Raw genomic sequence first — 15,815 nt, 5'->3', positions numbered from 1 at the left:
TAAATGAATGAGCGCCACTTCACAGAGATGTACCGACATTGTGAAAGCTAGCTGATTAATCAGGGGGCTGTTTACCCAAAGACATCTTAACTCCTCTTTCCCAGATTTTCTTGGTAGAACAGCGTTACCAAAATCAGACTCAATTTCGGTGGTTAATAACATGGCTGTGCTGCTCCACCAGCAAACCAGCATGAAAATTCATGCCAAACTGGTCTTTTCAGTACAGCTGGGAGGAAGGCCCTGATAATCTTGAGCTTCAAAACAGATCTGAATAATGTGCAAACTGTGCTCAGATTTGCCATGATAACAAAATATGCAAAACAATTAAATCAATCAGTATGCTTCCAAGATCAAACCACACACAAATATATTTAGGCCTGATTTTAAGATGTATGTATTTAAATCGCCTTCCCATCCACACTCTAAAGAATGAATAAGACCTTTTACCAACTTAAATAAATTACGATATATTAATAAAAGTTATTTTATAGTGTAACCAGTAATAATAAAAATAACAAAGTTGTAGTAACTTAATGAAACCGTCTTGATAACTTTGAAAACTGGGCAGTGGATTTCTAGTTTCAGAAATCTATTTGTTTAAAAATAAACAAATAAACTTGATTTATTAGTTTATCTGATTATGTGATTTATATTTATCAGTCATAAAGGTAAGAATTTTGTGATACTAATGAACTAGATGTGTTTTAAAAAACAAAATATCCAGGCTTATATTAAGTATGGTATAGGCATTTATTTCATAGCTTATACATTTACTTGCACTTGTCCAAAATTGTCTATTCACATACATCCTACGAGGATAGACAATGGGAAAGAGGGATTTTAGAAGAAACATGTCTGAGACAGCTTGCCTGGACATTTCTTACTCATCAGCTTAAATTTAAATTCACACAAAGCCTAACCTTTACAGGTTTTCATATCAAACTGTTACAAACCATGCATGTAAGACACATCTGGTTAAGCACACTGGAACACAGCGGATTTATAACGAAATCAAATTTGAAGTTCACGGTTATTCCTGAATGGTTAATTAGTCAGTGTATCCAGTTTCATGTCACTTACAACTCAGCCAGGCTGTCATTTGTCTTGAGCACTGACAGTCTCTAATAAGGTCAGCAAGATGACAGGCTTCATTTTTTTCCTATGCAAACATGACAATGCTGTATGTGCTGATGATTTGTACAAAGTATAGCTCCTCAGAACAAGGAGACCACTTCTACTTATGCCATAATTAACCTTCAAGAAGGAAGATGTCAGTTAGATGCTAGGAACATATTAGTTGAATAATTGTGTAGCAGTCAGCATGACCTATGTGTGCTTCATGCCATAATTCAGAATGAGAATCAGAGGCAGTATACAACAACGCACAATGTGTGAAATAACATATACCACAATGCAATGCACTCAAACTGTCCTATCATTCCAAAACGACAACTGATTTTATTCAGATCTGTTTTGACAGCTTTTTTTATAAAATCACATAAATGAAATCAGTGGTGTACTAATATGGATATTTTTGACTGTTAAGACATTATGGCATTCTTTGCACTGTCAAAATTAAAGCTCTTGCACTGTCAACATAAAAGTCCCTCTTCTGGCACTTACCGACAAAACAGAAAAACTTATAAGCCAATGCAGTTAATTATTTCCTCTGGCATTGTTGAACAAAACAAAACTTATGAAATGTATGTCATAGCATTTATTTGATGAAAAATACTTCAGACATCTAGCCATCTATCAAATAAAAGTTCACTACACTACATCACGGATCCTGTTTGTATTGATCCCTCCTTCTTAGGCATCAATGGTTCCCACAGGGCCTTAAACAATAACACTAGATAATCAGTTACTGGATTCAATTGCATTTTACCCCACACGCATCTGTTTCAGTAAAAGAAAGTGGACAAAACAGACAGTTTCTCCTTAGAGACACTCAAAATCAGCAGTTTATCATCTAAGGGGCCAATATAAATTAAACATTCATGTGTTTCTTATTCAAAGACCAATCCCCATAAATAAGAACAATAAGAACAATCTGGGTTAGAAAGTAACCTGGGTTAAAGTGCTTCACCATCAGAAATCTCCAGTTCATGAATCACCCCTTGGGTTTAAACTAGTGACGAAACAGTCTGCGTGTCAATGGTCTTGAACTGGTCTGACCATTGGTAACAAACCACAGTACTCAATAGAGTTACTGTCAAATACATGTGCCATTAAACTAAATATGTTGTTATTCAGGCAATTTGCCATAAACATACTGAATTTAACTAACTTGCCTGGATTCTCATCGAAACTGTTGCTCTACCAGGACAGTGGTTTACCTAATAAAGAAAAATGACTATAAAAGAAGACACTAATAAAATAAGATTATACACTAAAAACTACTTATACCCTTTGCAACAATGTTAAAATGCAATAAAAATAAATGTAATTACACTTCAGTAGCATTTAGTTACATGCATAGAGTATGCATTGGGTTTATGGGTAGCTGCACCTTGGTCCAGAATCCAGTATTTGGGGGTAGATTTATTCAGAAGTAAAATCAAGACCTTGGCATCGATTGCACCATGCTCTACTGTTTGAGCTACAGGAAGGATATCACAAAACAATTTTCATTACATATTAATAAAATGAACATACTGTCATCTTGAAAACTATTCAATGTCTAAGGGAATTTTTTTGTCAATATCTACTCCAAAATCAAACAGATATATGTATGTTGAACACATGCAATAGAATTACTGATTTCCTCCATGAAGACACTGTCATATAAAAGGAAACCATTAAATCAACTGTTCATCTTTCCCATCATATAACTACTGGTTTATTTCTGAAAGGCATTTGGGGCACCATCATATCATATTCTCAAGGATGGAAGTGTATATGTTTAAGAAAGCCATGACTGACCTGTAGGTAGTGTGAGGCCCGGAATGATGGTTTAAGGTCCCGATGCATCATGGGCTTCTCTAGGTTTAAGGAGGACTTTCGGTAGGCCTCTTTGGCCTGGCTTACGGTGAGCGTTGACCAGGAACTCCTCTTCATATACTTCCCCTCAGGTGCCATGGACAAGCCCTCGCAGGCCGAACACTTGACGTCATTGTTGCTTTTGGATGTTTTGAGAGAGTGGTCTCCAAAGTGAGTGTGCATGGATTCTGGGAAACTGTGGCCAACATGCTCATAATGGTGGCGGCTCAAGGCGCTGGCCGTGCGGTAGGTGCTATCGCTGTCTAGGTTGTCATCCGAGCTCCACCAGCCCCCTGTCCCTGACCGATGCCTTCGCTCTTTGCTTTTACTGCGCTTGCTGCCATGCTTGGATGAGTGATGATTGCCGTGGTGATGGTGATGGCTTCCCCCACCTCCACTGTCACCTTTGGTGCCATTCATCTTGGACGATCCCTCCAGTGAGTGGGACTTGGTGAAGAGCTTTTGGACGGAGTGCACCAGGTGTCGGATGCGACCGGGGCTCTCACTGCGCTGCTCCCCACCAGTGGCGGGAGATGTGCGTTGGTACTGGAGTGTGTGGAAGCCATCACGATGAAGTGGAAGCTGTTTTTCAAACTGGTCCAGCAGGTTTGGGGGGATGCGGTTGCTGTTGCTGCTGACGTGGTGAGAGGCAGATGTTGCAGCAGCGATGGCGGCAGATGTGGCTGAGGTGGTGATGGCTGCACAGTCTTCCCGGGCAGCTGTGTCGTAGTACTGCGAACTGTAGTGCATTCTGGGAAAGGTGCTGCTGGAGATGTGGTCGGCGGGGGCAGTGGAAGTTAGCGCCACGGGTGACATGATCATGCAGTCGGAGTGAATGGAGCTGCGGGGGGAAAGACGGTGATGGTAGTCCATGGCGCAGGTCTCCGTGGGGCTGAGCAGGTAGGAGTGGCGCAGATCAGACACGTGCATGCCATGCAGGTCATGGAGATGCTCGCACTCCGCCAGTCCACACGGGGGCAGTGTGGGAATCTGGTGCGGTGCGCGACCACCTGATAAGCCCTTCATGTTCCTGGGTGGAGCGAGGCTACTATCCTCATTGAAATCTCGGGATGGTGACCAGGGGGAATACTGCTGGTCTGAAATAAAGAGAAGGACATTAAAGGTGAGCAGTTTTACTAGATTAGTCTCAACATTATTTCTATCATGACAACTCTCAAAAGATTTCAGCATGGTAATGGATATGACAATGTTTATCTGTTTGGTCTTGGCAGAATAGATCTGCTATGCTGCTGTTGGTTATTGCTGTTGTTGTAACGCAAGTACAGGAACTTGCTACTTGTAATGGAAAATTACTAGTACACCGAACTTTCCCCATAACTGTATCGTAAAAAGGTTCATTACTCAAAGCTTTTCAAGCCAAAACGGTGGAAAAAAGCTGCCTTTGCGTACCCAGTCATTTTTGGACTGTTTCAGATAACAAACTAGTGTGTGCTATGAAAACCTGTATAAAGCAAAGGAAATATGAAGTCAATATACAGTACATAAGTCTTCATGTCAGTCATTGTATAACACAATATGAATAAATAAAAAAAATAAATTAAAGCAAGGCTGTAGGCATATGATAAAATAATCGAAGATTATCATAGAATGGTCAGTTAAAATGTCTGTGAACCAGGAATTAATACAAAATGAACATGCACAAAACTACACACGCAAATATTTATTCAAATTATGATTTATTCCTTTTAAAAGACGTGAGTGACATTTGAAACTGAGTGAGTGGTTCGTGTTATTTAAATCAGAATTCAAAGCAGTCACATGGTTGTGTGCAAAAACAAAGCTTCGGACGCCAAAGATACAAGCTTCGAAGCCTCTATGTTGAACATCGCTTTGCTACTTGCTACTGCCAGTGTATACGGGACTGTGAGCATTTAAGACATACAGTACTGCTGCTGCAAAAGTAGCATATATAATAACCTGTTGCAGATCTATACAGGTGGAGCTGAGGAAGGTAAAGGATTTCAGAGGAACTTCTAACCAGTCATTAAAATGTAAATCAGTAAGCTTATTGACTGCATATGCAACATGAACCAATCAGCTTGTGCCAAGTTGTTTAACGCTGTGAATATCATCAGCCTGCATCATCTAGAGTTTCATGACAGAACTTTTTCATGACAGCATTTATCTTGCACAAAAAAAAGTGCATTTCATTTCAGTACTTTACAGAAGGTGGTTAAAATAAGAATTTGTCAACATTTACTTACACTCAAGTCATTCAAAACATGTAAAGTTTGCATTTTGATATTGGAAAGAAAATAACATTCACTTTAGCGAATGCGAACAATGTGATAAATTGAACCTTTCATAAACTCTAGTTGCTAGATTAATTCAAGCTTCTGTTACTAATTCAAAAACTTTAAAAAAAGGATTATGAAAAGCTGTTTATGTAAGAAGGACATAGATTTTCAATGAATCAGTTGAATGTACTGTGAAGAGGTACGTCCGGATTACATTCATACTGTACTACACTCATTTCTAATATATAGAACAGGGATGTTCAAACCTGTTTCTGGTTTGTTCAGCTGGTTTCACACCACAAATGTGAGAAGTGCATTTTTTTTCAGTGACAAATAAGAGCATCAAGCAGGAGCGTTGCATTAGCAGCAGTGAAGGAATGTTTCAATGCCGAGTATATTTTTGCTGCACGGTTCATGCTCAACTCAAATATGAAAGCACACTTTTGATGAACAAAACAAATATGATTTGAAAAGAAAAGAAAAATCAATTATGTTTAGAACGTTTGCCCTTTTGAACTTGTTTTTAATGATTCAGTTTGGCTGAAAGTGTATGTGAATGGTGTATTATAAAAAAATACAAATAAAATAAAAAAAAAAACTTATAAAACCACACATTTTCTTGGTTGTGTTTGTTGTTTACCATTTACATGCAAATCCAGATGTTAAGGTGAATCCCCTTTTAACAAACTTTCATGACTATCAAGTTTATAAACTACCAGTTTCTAAAAACAAGTGCATAGGTGTCTTTGTAAAGGAATTTGCAGCTTTGAAGCCGCTGCTGAGATGCTGTAAAAACACTTCCAGAGTGAATACTCTTGCGTGTCTGCAGCTGCAGTGACATTGTAGTTACGCTGATATGAAGTTGACACAAAGCTGATGCAAAGCTCAAGCTTGCGGTGTGAAACAGGCCTTGAGTAGAGTTTTGCTGCAATCCTAATAAAACACACCTGAATCTGCTAATCAAGGTCTTCAGAATTACTTCGAACTCCAAGCAAGTGTGCTAGAAAGGGTTGGAGTTCAAATTTGCAGGATGTTGGCCATCCAGAAGCAGGATTGGACACCCCTGATAAAGAACATTTTTTATTACTTGCTCAAAGTACCTACCTACTCTGCATTCGGACATAGACAGTCACTTGTTTGGTTTCTGAATTACTTTTCTGAGCAAATCAGTTAAGTGAATCATTCAATGACTCACTCAGTCAGACAATTTCTCAATGAATCAGAATTTTTGAAAGAATCATATGAATTAATGGTTCAATGATTCAGCCATATAAGTCACCTTTTTTTTACAAAATGGATGAATAAATAGTTCAATGACTTGTTTAGCTCCAGACTGAATTAGTGTTTTGAAAGATTCGCCATCACTGATGCACAAGCTGACAGTCTGTCTGCAGACATGCGTAGTGATAAAAAACAGTGAAACGTACATCACCATTGTATATCAACACTCCTGGTACACTGCTCAACCAATCAAAGTTGGATCTACTTCATTGTTTTGTGATATTCAAAATGTGATAGTGTACAAATATTTCCAAGTCCTCAAAGGTGAGAAAGTGACATTGTGTGGGACTGGAATAAAAAGGTAATTTTTCCCTGTATTAAACTAGCAGCTAACATAAGTGATTCAAGTTGTCACCCTAAGGCCTTTCTTAGTCTTAAGTGCATCTGTCTAAACACACCATAGAGAAGCAGAAAAAATGTTGCTACTGCACACTACATGCATTTATCTCCCATGCTGAGGTACCCCACCACCTAAAATATCAGCCATACAACCAGCTGATCAGGGATGCGTTTCCCAAAAGCATCGTTAGCCAACTATGGTCGCAAGTTCCGTCGTTTCCAACATAGTTCAGTGATTATGTGTTTCCTGAAAACCATAGTTCAAACGAACATTTGCAAACAGCATCGCAAACTTGCGTGGTTGGAAATACAGATCTTGAGCTGTGGTTAGAAGCATACTTTCTTGTTAGCAAGGGATATGGGCTTAAATAAATATGATCTTGGGCACAATAAGCAAGCTAACATGCAGTACAATCTATATATTCCATTCTATCTAAACATAAATGCAGTTTAATCTATGTATTTATGCACGTCCTCTAAAAGCACTATTTTTGAAGAGTGCACATATACATAAAGTGAAAGTCGTGACATTTGCTAAGTATGGTAACCCACACAGCAGTGAGAAGTGAACACACCTCCCCCCCCCCCCCCCCGGAGCAGTGGGCAGCTATATATCCAGTGCCCAGGGAGCAACTGGGGGTTCAATGTCTTGCTCAAGGGCACTTCAGCCATGGGTATTGAGGGTTGAAGAGAGCGCTGTTCATTCACTCCCCCCACCTACAACTCCTGCCAGCACCAAGACTCGAACTGGTGACCTTTGGATAACTAATCCAAGTCTCCAACCATTAGGCCACAGCTGCCCCACCATAAATACCTAAAGGGAACGCCGGAGTATGACGTAAGAAGTAACCTGCGATGAATCAAACATCAAGTAAAGTAAAATGACAGGGAACAAAAAAAATAGTAATTAGTCATCAGGTGCCATGTTCAATATATCAGCATCTTAGAGATGTTATTACTCCATCACATGCGTGTGACGTCATTAACAATGGCCCTATGTTGTAGAACTAATATGGTGACGGAGATGTGACCGTGTTCGGGAAACAGTTGTAACTAGCTAGTTCATTTCAACAACAATGCATCGTACTATGGTGGTTAATCGGCGAGTTACGTCGTTGTACGGGGAACGCACCCCGGGTCAGGTCTAAAACTCCAAAGAGCTCCAGACATCTTGATTTGCTTTTAGCTATTAAAGCCTACCCTTATAAGAAAATACTTAAGTGTGAAACAAATGTAATGTTTTCAGATACTTAATTGCATGCATCTTTTTTACAATTAAATGGAAATGATTTATAGTTTAAAGTTCTATTAAAGGGGAAATGAGAAATCAAATTCATCTTGGTCAAGAGGTCTTTGTACCATTAAAACATCAAGCAAGTTTCATAGCTTAAAACAACCTCCTCATTATAGAAAAAGCATTTATTTAATCAAGTTAGTTTTGGATGTGAGGTGCAATATGGCATCTCCCGGGCACAAACATTTGCATAAACACTTGACGAATCGACAAATAGTCATCATCTCACCATAGGCCCTACCCACTGGCGTTTAGCTGCTTAATGGCTTGACCCAGCTAACACAAGACTTGATTAAGCTGAATGGAGTGTCGGGTCATGTCAAAAACAAATAGAAATTGCAATCACTGCTGTTAGCTTGTCTACAGATGCACGTTCGCTTTCTGACACAGTGCACATGCTTAAATCAGTCGTCAAGAGGATGGAGTGAAAAAAAAAGTTTGCTTTGAGGCGTTTGGTTTAAATAGCTAATCCTTTTACAAATATTGGAAGGATCTCACTGTAAGAAACAAGTGGATAGTTGTCTTTTTTTTTTTAAACAATGTCATGGTGTTGAAAGATGAAGTGGTACTAGATCTGACTGCAGCTGCATCACAAACTGTAAGTACTGTAAATGATATCTCAATGCTTTGTCTGGAAATAACTTTTTTTTTCATGTTGTCAAAACACTCACCTGCAATAGCGAGGATGCACTGATTCTGTTTAATATGCAATGAGTCAGTGACTCTTTAAAAGACTAGGTACAACCCCTTTGGACCATGCGCCTAGTGCGCCAACCATTTTTTCATTGTTAATCCAGCATTAGTGAATTCGGACACGCCCTAAGTGCACTTGCGCCATGTGCTAAGAATGTTAAAATAGGGTCCTGTAAGTGCACATTCATTGCAAATATCAAAGTCTACAGTGTATTTGGAGGCAAATATCTAGAAATGATAAAAGTATTTTATTTGCAAAATGATTTAAGTACTCTTACAAGTGTCTTAAAGGGGTCATATGACTTTGCTAAAAAGAACATTATTTGGTGTAATGCAATGTGTTTATGCGGTTTAAGGTCCCGTTCTTCGTGATCCCATGTTTTAAACTTTAGTTAGTGTGTAATGTTGTTGTTAGAGTATAAATAATATCTGTAAAATTCTAAAGCTCAAAGTTCATTGCCAAGCAAGATATTGCTTTCAAGAAGCAAGAAGGCGTTGTTTATGGACCACAACCGGTAAGTGTATTTTATTAAGTTGGTGCGTTTAACAATTTCCGTAACTTATTACACAAAGGAAAATGCTGTTTAGCTTTGTTAACTAGATGTTAGGGCTGTGCAAATAATCGAATGCGATTTTCATGAGCATCTCATCAGTAAAAATGCTCCTGTGATTATAAGTACATATCCAGCACGTGAGTTCAGATCAGGATTGCCAGTTTCTCAAAACAAATCCTGCCCACTTGCTTCTCAAAACTACTGCAAAACTAGTCCAATCACGTTTCCTGGAGGGCAGCGCGCACTCAGCTGCTGTCGAATCACAACACAGGAACCGCTGGCACAATCAGAACTCATTATGTGTTTCTGAAGGAGGGACTTTATAGAATAAGGAAGTCATCAGCCTGTTTTTATGACAGTGAAAACAGCAGTATACAGATAAGTTAATTGTGTGAAAAATACTGTTTTTTTTACACGCGAAACATGAACATGTTATATTGTACACTGTTAACAAAATCAAAGCTTCAAAAAAAAACAAAAAACGTGATCTTTAAGGCTAAAAAATACACATTATTTTCCACATAATGTACATAACATAATGTACGTTGTTTCTCCTCTATGCCCCGCTTTTCTGAAACGCAACGATTTTTACAAAGCTCATCAGTCTGAAAAGCGAGGTGTGCTCTGATTGGTCAGCTATCCAGTGCGTTGTGATTTTCTAAATACCTCAAGCATGTGACGGAAATGTTATGCCCCTTAACATACTGTGATGCCGTGTCCCGGCACGACGAGACAAAACCAATAAAACCCTTTGCAAACAAGGCACTAACATATAATATAGTATAATATAGTATAATATATAATATAGTAGAGCAATTAGTAGCATATTTGGTGTTAAGTTGGTTGTATATGTATCTATATATATATATATATATGTATCTATATATCTATATATCTATATATATATATATATATATATATATATATACATACACACAGTATATATCCGTGTTGTGCTTGTTTAGGTGATTAGCTGACAAGCTCCAGCTGGGCTAGACTGATTGATTATCTGATCGTGCTCCTCCCGAACCTTGTTAATAAAACATAATTTGTTGCATCCAGTGGGGACCTAATTACTGATTATAATGACTTATACTATCTTTTTACGTGTTGCATATCACGCTGCATAAACATAAAACCATGTCTGCATTTGTGATCTGAGAAATTACAAATAACAAGCTCTACTCTACACTGCTCAAAACTTGCGTTTGAATCATCATTGGTAAATTCTTTAAATATGTAAATGTACTTACAAACTGTGAGTCAGAAGTGCCAGACTTCCAAAGTTGGAATTGCCCCACTTTATAGAAACAACCTTTGTGCACAGAAGCATTGTAGGCTACTGGTCCAGGAAACAGTCCTCGTCCTCCGTAAAATACGCTGCACACATCTGAATATTTGGGTTGAACTGTTCTGGAACAGTGCTGTAAATACAACTTAACCACTGATTTCTCATTGTGTCCTCTTTTGGTATGCCAAAACAAAGTAGGTTCACTTAAACAATGAAACACACAGCATCTCCACGACATGGCGGCAGCAGCAACAACGAGAGTTAAAGTTACACATTCTTCCTATGCGTGAACATTTGGGCAGCATTATGCAAATCTTCCCACATCCTGACGTAGACATGTGGGGGCGTGCTAGAATGAGCCGTTTAAAGAGGGCATGGTTGACTTTTGTAAAGAATATCCCTTTTTTATTTTGAGACTTTAGTCTTTGCTACTTTACAGATCTTCTTCATGCACAAAGAGCTTGTAAAGCTCCGAAGAGAAAGTAAAAATTGAAATCGCATCATACGACCCCTTTAACCAGGAAAGTTGTTAGTAAAGGGTTTGGGAATGTGCATTTTCTTGTGTTGCCATCACCCAATAAAAACTGGGTGTATTTTTCCTGCAGATTTACAGTGATTAGTCACATGTCTCCATACTTAAGTGCCCATGAGCAAAGATGCCTAATTACCAAACTTGTACTTCTGGGACTAGATGCACCATCCAGGCCACTGATACTGAAATGAATGGGAATGCTTATAGTTATCTTATAAGAACTTCTCACTTTCATTCTAACATGAAACCATGTCCAAATATATCACAAAAAAAGGTAATAATATTTAACTGTCTTTCAGATAGACTCTCTTGTTCTTACTAATGGGATCCTGCAGGAAACCTCTCTCTCTCTCTTTCTTTGCAATACACTATATTTTATAAGCTTTGATTGTGAGTTAAACTAATGTTGACAGAAAAAGTAAAATACTCTCATTTGTTACATAGTCTTATTGTTAAAGGAGACATGAACTGCCCTTTTTATTATTTTGTACTGTTCTCTTATGTCCACTTACAATGTTATCAGGATTCTTATGTAAAAAAAACATCATAATTGAGAAGTAATAGGCTCTTTTTTTTACCTCCCTCATATGAACGCTCTGTCTGAATAGTCGTGACGGATTGTAGACTTGGAAGTAAACGCCCACTGCTAGGATTGGCTAACAGTTGTGTATATTTGACAGCGTACACCCTTCATAGATGGGCGCTGCTGTGATTTAGGTAAAAAACGCATACATTCTCAATAAACACCTTGATTTCACTGTAAGCTAAAGTTAAATTGTCTATAGAGTGCATTAGTGACCACCCACTTTTTCAGTGGCGCTGGTTCCGGAAGTATTTTTCCCATTCATTTTATCCAAAGCAACAAAAAGCATCAAATACTTTTTAGAACCACAAATTTGCTTTAGACAAACTCAACAAAACCTTGTTTTTTTTTTTATTAAACCAATATTAAAATGCATTTATTTCTTTTTCAGTGTGTAAGAGATAGAGCCAATCTAACGTAGCATCATTCAAACCATGTGTTCTCATCATCTGAGATAACAGCTTAATATCAGTAAATGACATATTAAAGCAAAGATGCTGACGTGCCAGAGGAGAAATCAGAGCGGGAAACACCTTTAGCGCTAAATCTCCTCATGCATAATGCCCGGGGCCCATAATCCATTGCAGTATATCAAAGAGAATGAGATATAACACAAGAGTTGTCATGGTAACCATTGCTGAGAACTCTGACCATGAAAAGCAGATTTGAGAGTTTGTTACACACGGATGACAGTAATTCACAACAGGACAGCTGTTCGCAGATGTCACTGGATTTCAACCAAGAATTATTACAATTTATACATCTGTATACTTGATATATACAGATCTGAATACCTGACGTCTGGGTGATAAAGAGCTCATAAGTGCAAGGACTTCAGGGTACAGTAAATGGATCTTGCTGTAAAATTATTATTGAGCCTCCCAGTCAAAGCAGCCCACTGGAATACACAGAATGAAGCCAGCGACGTTTAAATATGCAACATTCCCAACATTTCCTCTGCGGTTTCGCTATTTTCACAATACATCTCTACTGAAAATGATAAAGAACATGTGGATGCCTTGGCAACTAAATGAGTCAGAGAAAGATAACCATGTGGGTTTTACATTTAGCATCTTCCTGACACACAATTACGCACACTGACACGTTAAGGGTCACTACCAGAGCAACCAGAGATATGTTGAATTGTGTGATTTCTAGGAAACAAAAAGGTATTTGTCACTGAAGTCACAGAATCTGGCATTTAGGAAGAATTGTGTTTAGTACACTGACACGGAATACAGTCCTCTAGGTACAGGTCTCTCTATCTATGAATTATGTCTGTATTAAATAAGATTATACAATGCTATACACAATGCTGGGAAGCTTACTTTGGAAATATAATGGGTTACAGATTACAAGTTACCCAATTTAAAATTTAATAAGTAGTGTAACTATTTCTATTTCTAATGAATATTTTCAAATGTTAATAATTTTGAAACAGTTAAACCAGGCAGGGTTATCCTTACAGTACTCAACGCTGATTACTGTCAGACTTTCAAAATCCTTTGTCACTTGAATTAAGCTTATAATAATTTATTTTTAAAGCACAGCCACCACAAATCAGGTTCTGGTTTTGCTGAGCTTTATTTTTGTGCCTTAATTTTTATGCAGTAAATTACAAACCTCTAAAAGAGTCATGGGGCCTTTAAATTGAGTTGTGGACAATGGAATTAGAAAGACTAAGAACCACTGTTCTCAAAAATTCTATTTTCTCTGATAAAGTTAGAAATCAGAAGGTTAAAACACTTATTTTTAACAAAGTTTCCAAATGTTCAAAATTAACTTCACCTCTCATAATAAGCTAACTCTCAAAAATGGACTTATGACTCCGGCTCTTTATTTCGATCCTCTTAATTTTCTTGAAATTACTTAAAAAGGATCATGTTATAATTAATAAAGAGCATGAGCTAGAGCACTCAGAAAAATACTCTTTTTATAATGCTTCCTTACAAAGGTTACAGAGTTCAAAAGGCACTAAATAACATGAATGACCCAGGAGGACGAAATGAGATGACGGATGAGACAGAAAATGAACTGCATTTACTTAAGGAAAGCTGCACTTGTATCTTCTCCAATGCCAGTTGCATAACTCGCCATTATCAAGTCTTTCCACCTCCACACAAACAAAAGTTCACTAAAGACGAAAGCAGAGTAACAGGCATCAATCCACAGCCATGTGAGTCGCGCAGCTAAAAATATCGCAGAAGGGAGGGGTTCGGCTTCCTGTAAGGGGTAACCGAGGTCCCTCGCAATCACCTGCCATTAGTGTAAATATTGGTGTTGCACTGTACTATTGGCAAACAGCTAATGGAGTAAGTGCAGGAGAGCTCACCTCTAACCTTCAACAAGATAGACAAGAGGTTTCAGGCACTAAGCTCCTCTTCACCGTAATGATGGTAATCTAACCGAACACCTAAAAGAGAAAAGACAGCTGGCTTTCGCTTACATTCAGACAAAATCAACGTCTGAGAGAGAATTAAGTCAGTTCTTTGTGTTTGCTCCCAGTTAACTGTTACATAAAGCTGAAGGAAGCGAATGCCAGAGAAAAAGAGTTGCGCTGGATGCCTGAGCAGGAGCTCACCTCTGATTCAGTCTCCCACTCACACCCACTGCTGCCCTCGCACACACAGGACGGGGACGCCCCACCCAATAAACAGCTCCTCACTTCATAACAGACAGAGAGGAGAGCAAAGAAAAATCACCAAAATGATGGGACAGTGAACACTCATAAGCTCGTCAGATTATAAGCGTTGGCTCTCAGTAAGAACATATTTGAAAAAATTGCTCAACTGTCCAAATGTGTGGTCATTATCAAATTTAAAAATTAAAATTAAATGCATGGGAATCGAACCCCCAACCTTGAGCAAAGCTCTACCAATTGAGCTACATGAACACTATTAATCATGAACTGAACACTTTCCATTATATTACTAAAAAGAAAGCAGTTTCAGGCAATAATTTGGTAGAAAATGGGAATATAAGGCTTTTTAGCAATAATAAACTTCAAGAGCTACAGATATACAGTACACAAGGGCCAAACTCACACTTATCAAGTAAGTGAAATTTGGTTTTGACAAGTAAATAAAAATGAGCTATTGGCCATTCAGCTGCAAAGTAATACAAGGATTATATTGCAAGAATTTAGCAAATTTGAGCCACAAAGATATTTTCTAAAGCATGTGATGCAAAAGAAGTATATCAGATTGTTGAGGCTATCCTATAAGCCTCGGCATAGATGGCATGGTGTTCTCAACGCGGAGCAGAAAATTCTGAGTCCAAACATTAAGGTAAAAAAGGGATAATTTACATAAAATGGTACTTCACCCAGTGCTGATTATTAAAGTGCTGTCGTGCTGTTGGTAACCTGAGTGCTCACGGCTACGGTAAGAACCGTGTGTTCCTCGCCATCCACACCCTTTCCTAACTAATTGCAACACCTGTAAATATATCTACCTCCTAGTGACATGTCACACATAGTGCAACACTCCCACCCAGTGGCTAGAATAATAATAGCAATATTAACCTATCCAGAGAAGGTGAATATATAAAAGGCTCCTACACCCCGGCCCTATAATTGTGAATGTTTACTTTAACCACAATTTCGCAAATTACCAATTTTAAACTAAAGGAGCCATTTGGCAATGATAATCTTAAATACAATCTTCTTCTTTTGAGCTTAGGACATCTGCAGGCAGATCAGCAAGTCAGGACCTCATCTGTGACACTTCGACTTCCATCAATAGGCAGATCTTTGTTACTGGCCGTTCCAGCTGACCCATTTTTGTTTTCAGCAGCACTGAGCGAACCAAGCCTTTCTTGTCAGGGTATGTCTGCGTAATTTTTACCATCAGCCAGGACCCTCGTGGAGCGACAGGATCCATTATAACCACAATGTCTCCAACAGAAAAGCTTCTTTTTGGTCTCATCCACTTCTGTCTCTCCTGGAGTAGTGGTAAGTATTCCCTCACCCAGCGTTTGCAAAATAGATCAGATAGGAACTGCACCTGC

The 15,815-nt window shown here is 38.4% G+C and overlaps 1 protein-coding gene across 3 annotated transcripts in view; it reads right to left on the bottom strand.

The window, feature by feature from the left end:
• Positions 1–15,815, bottom strand: part of dlgap2b (discs, large (Drosophila) homolog-associated protein 2b) — a 90,642-nt gene that overhangs the window by 23,861 nt on the left and 50,966 nt on the right. For all 3 annotated transcript variants that reach the window (XM_059513172.1, XM_059513173.1, XM_059513174.1), the window contains one exon: positions 2,926–4,079. In XM_059513172.1, the coding sequence (XP_059369155.1) occupies positions 2,926–4,079 (1,154 nt within the window). The remainder of the gene's footprint in view (positions 1–2,925; positions 4,080–15,815) is intronic.

Source organism: Carassius carassius, chromosome 27, assembly GCF_963082965.1.
Source record: "Carassius carassius chromosome 27, fCarCar2.1, whole genome shotgun sequence".
Lineage (NCBI taxonomy): Eukaryota > Metazoa > Chordata > Actinopteri > Cypriniformes > Cyprinidae > Carassius > Carassius carassius.
The sequence above is the reverse complement of the archived record's forward strand: the minus strand, read 5'-3'. Positions and strand labels throughout refer to the sequence as shown.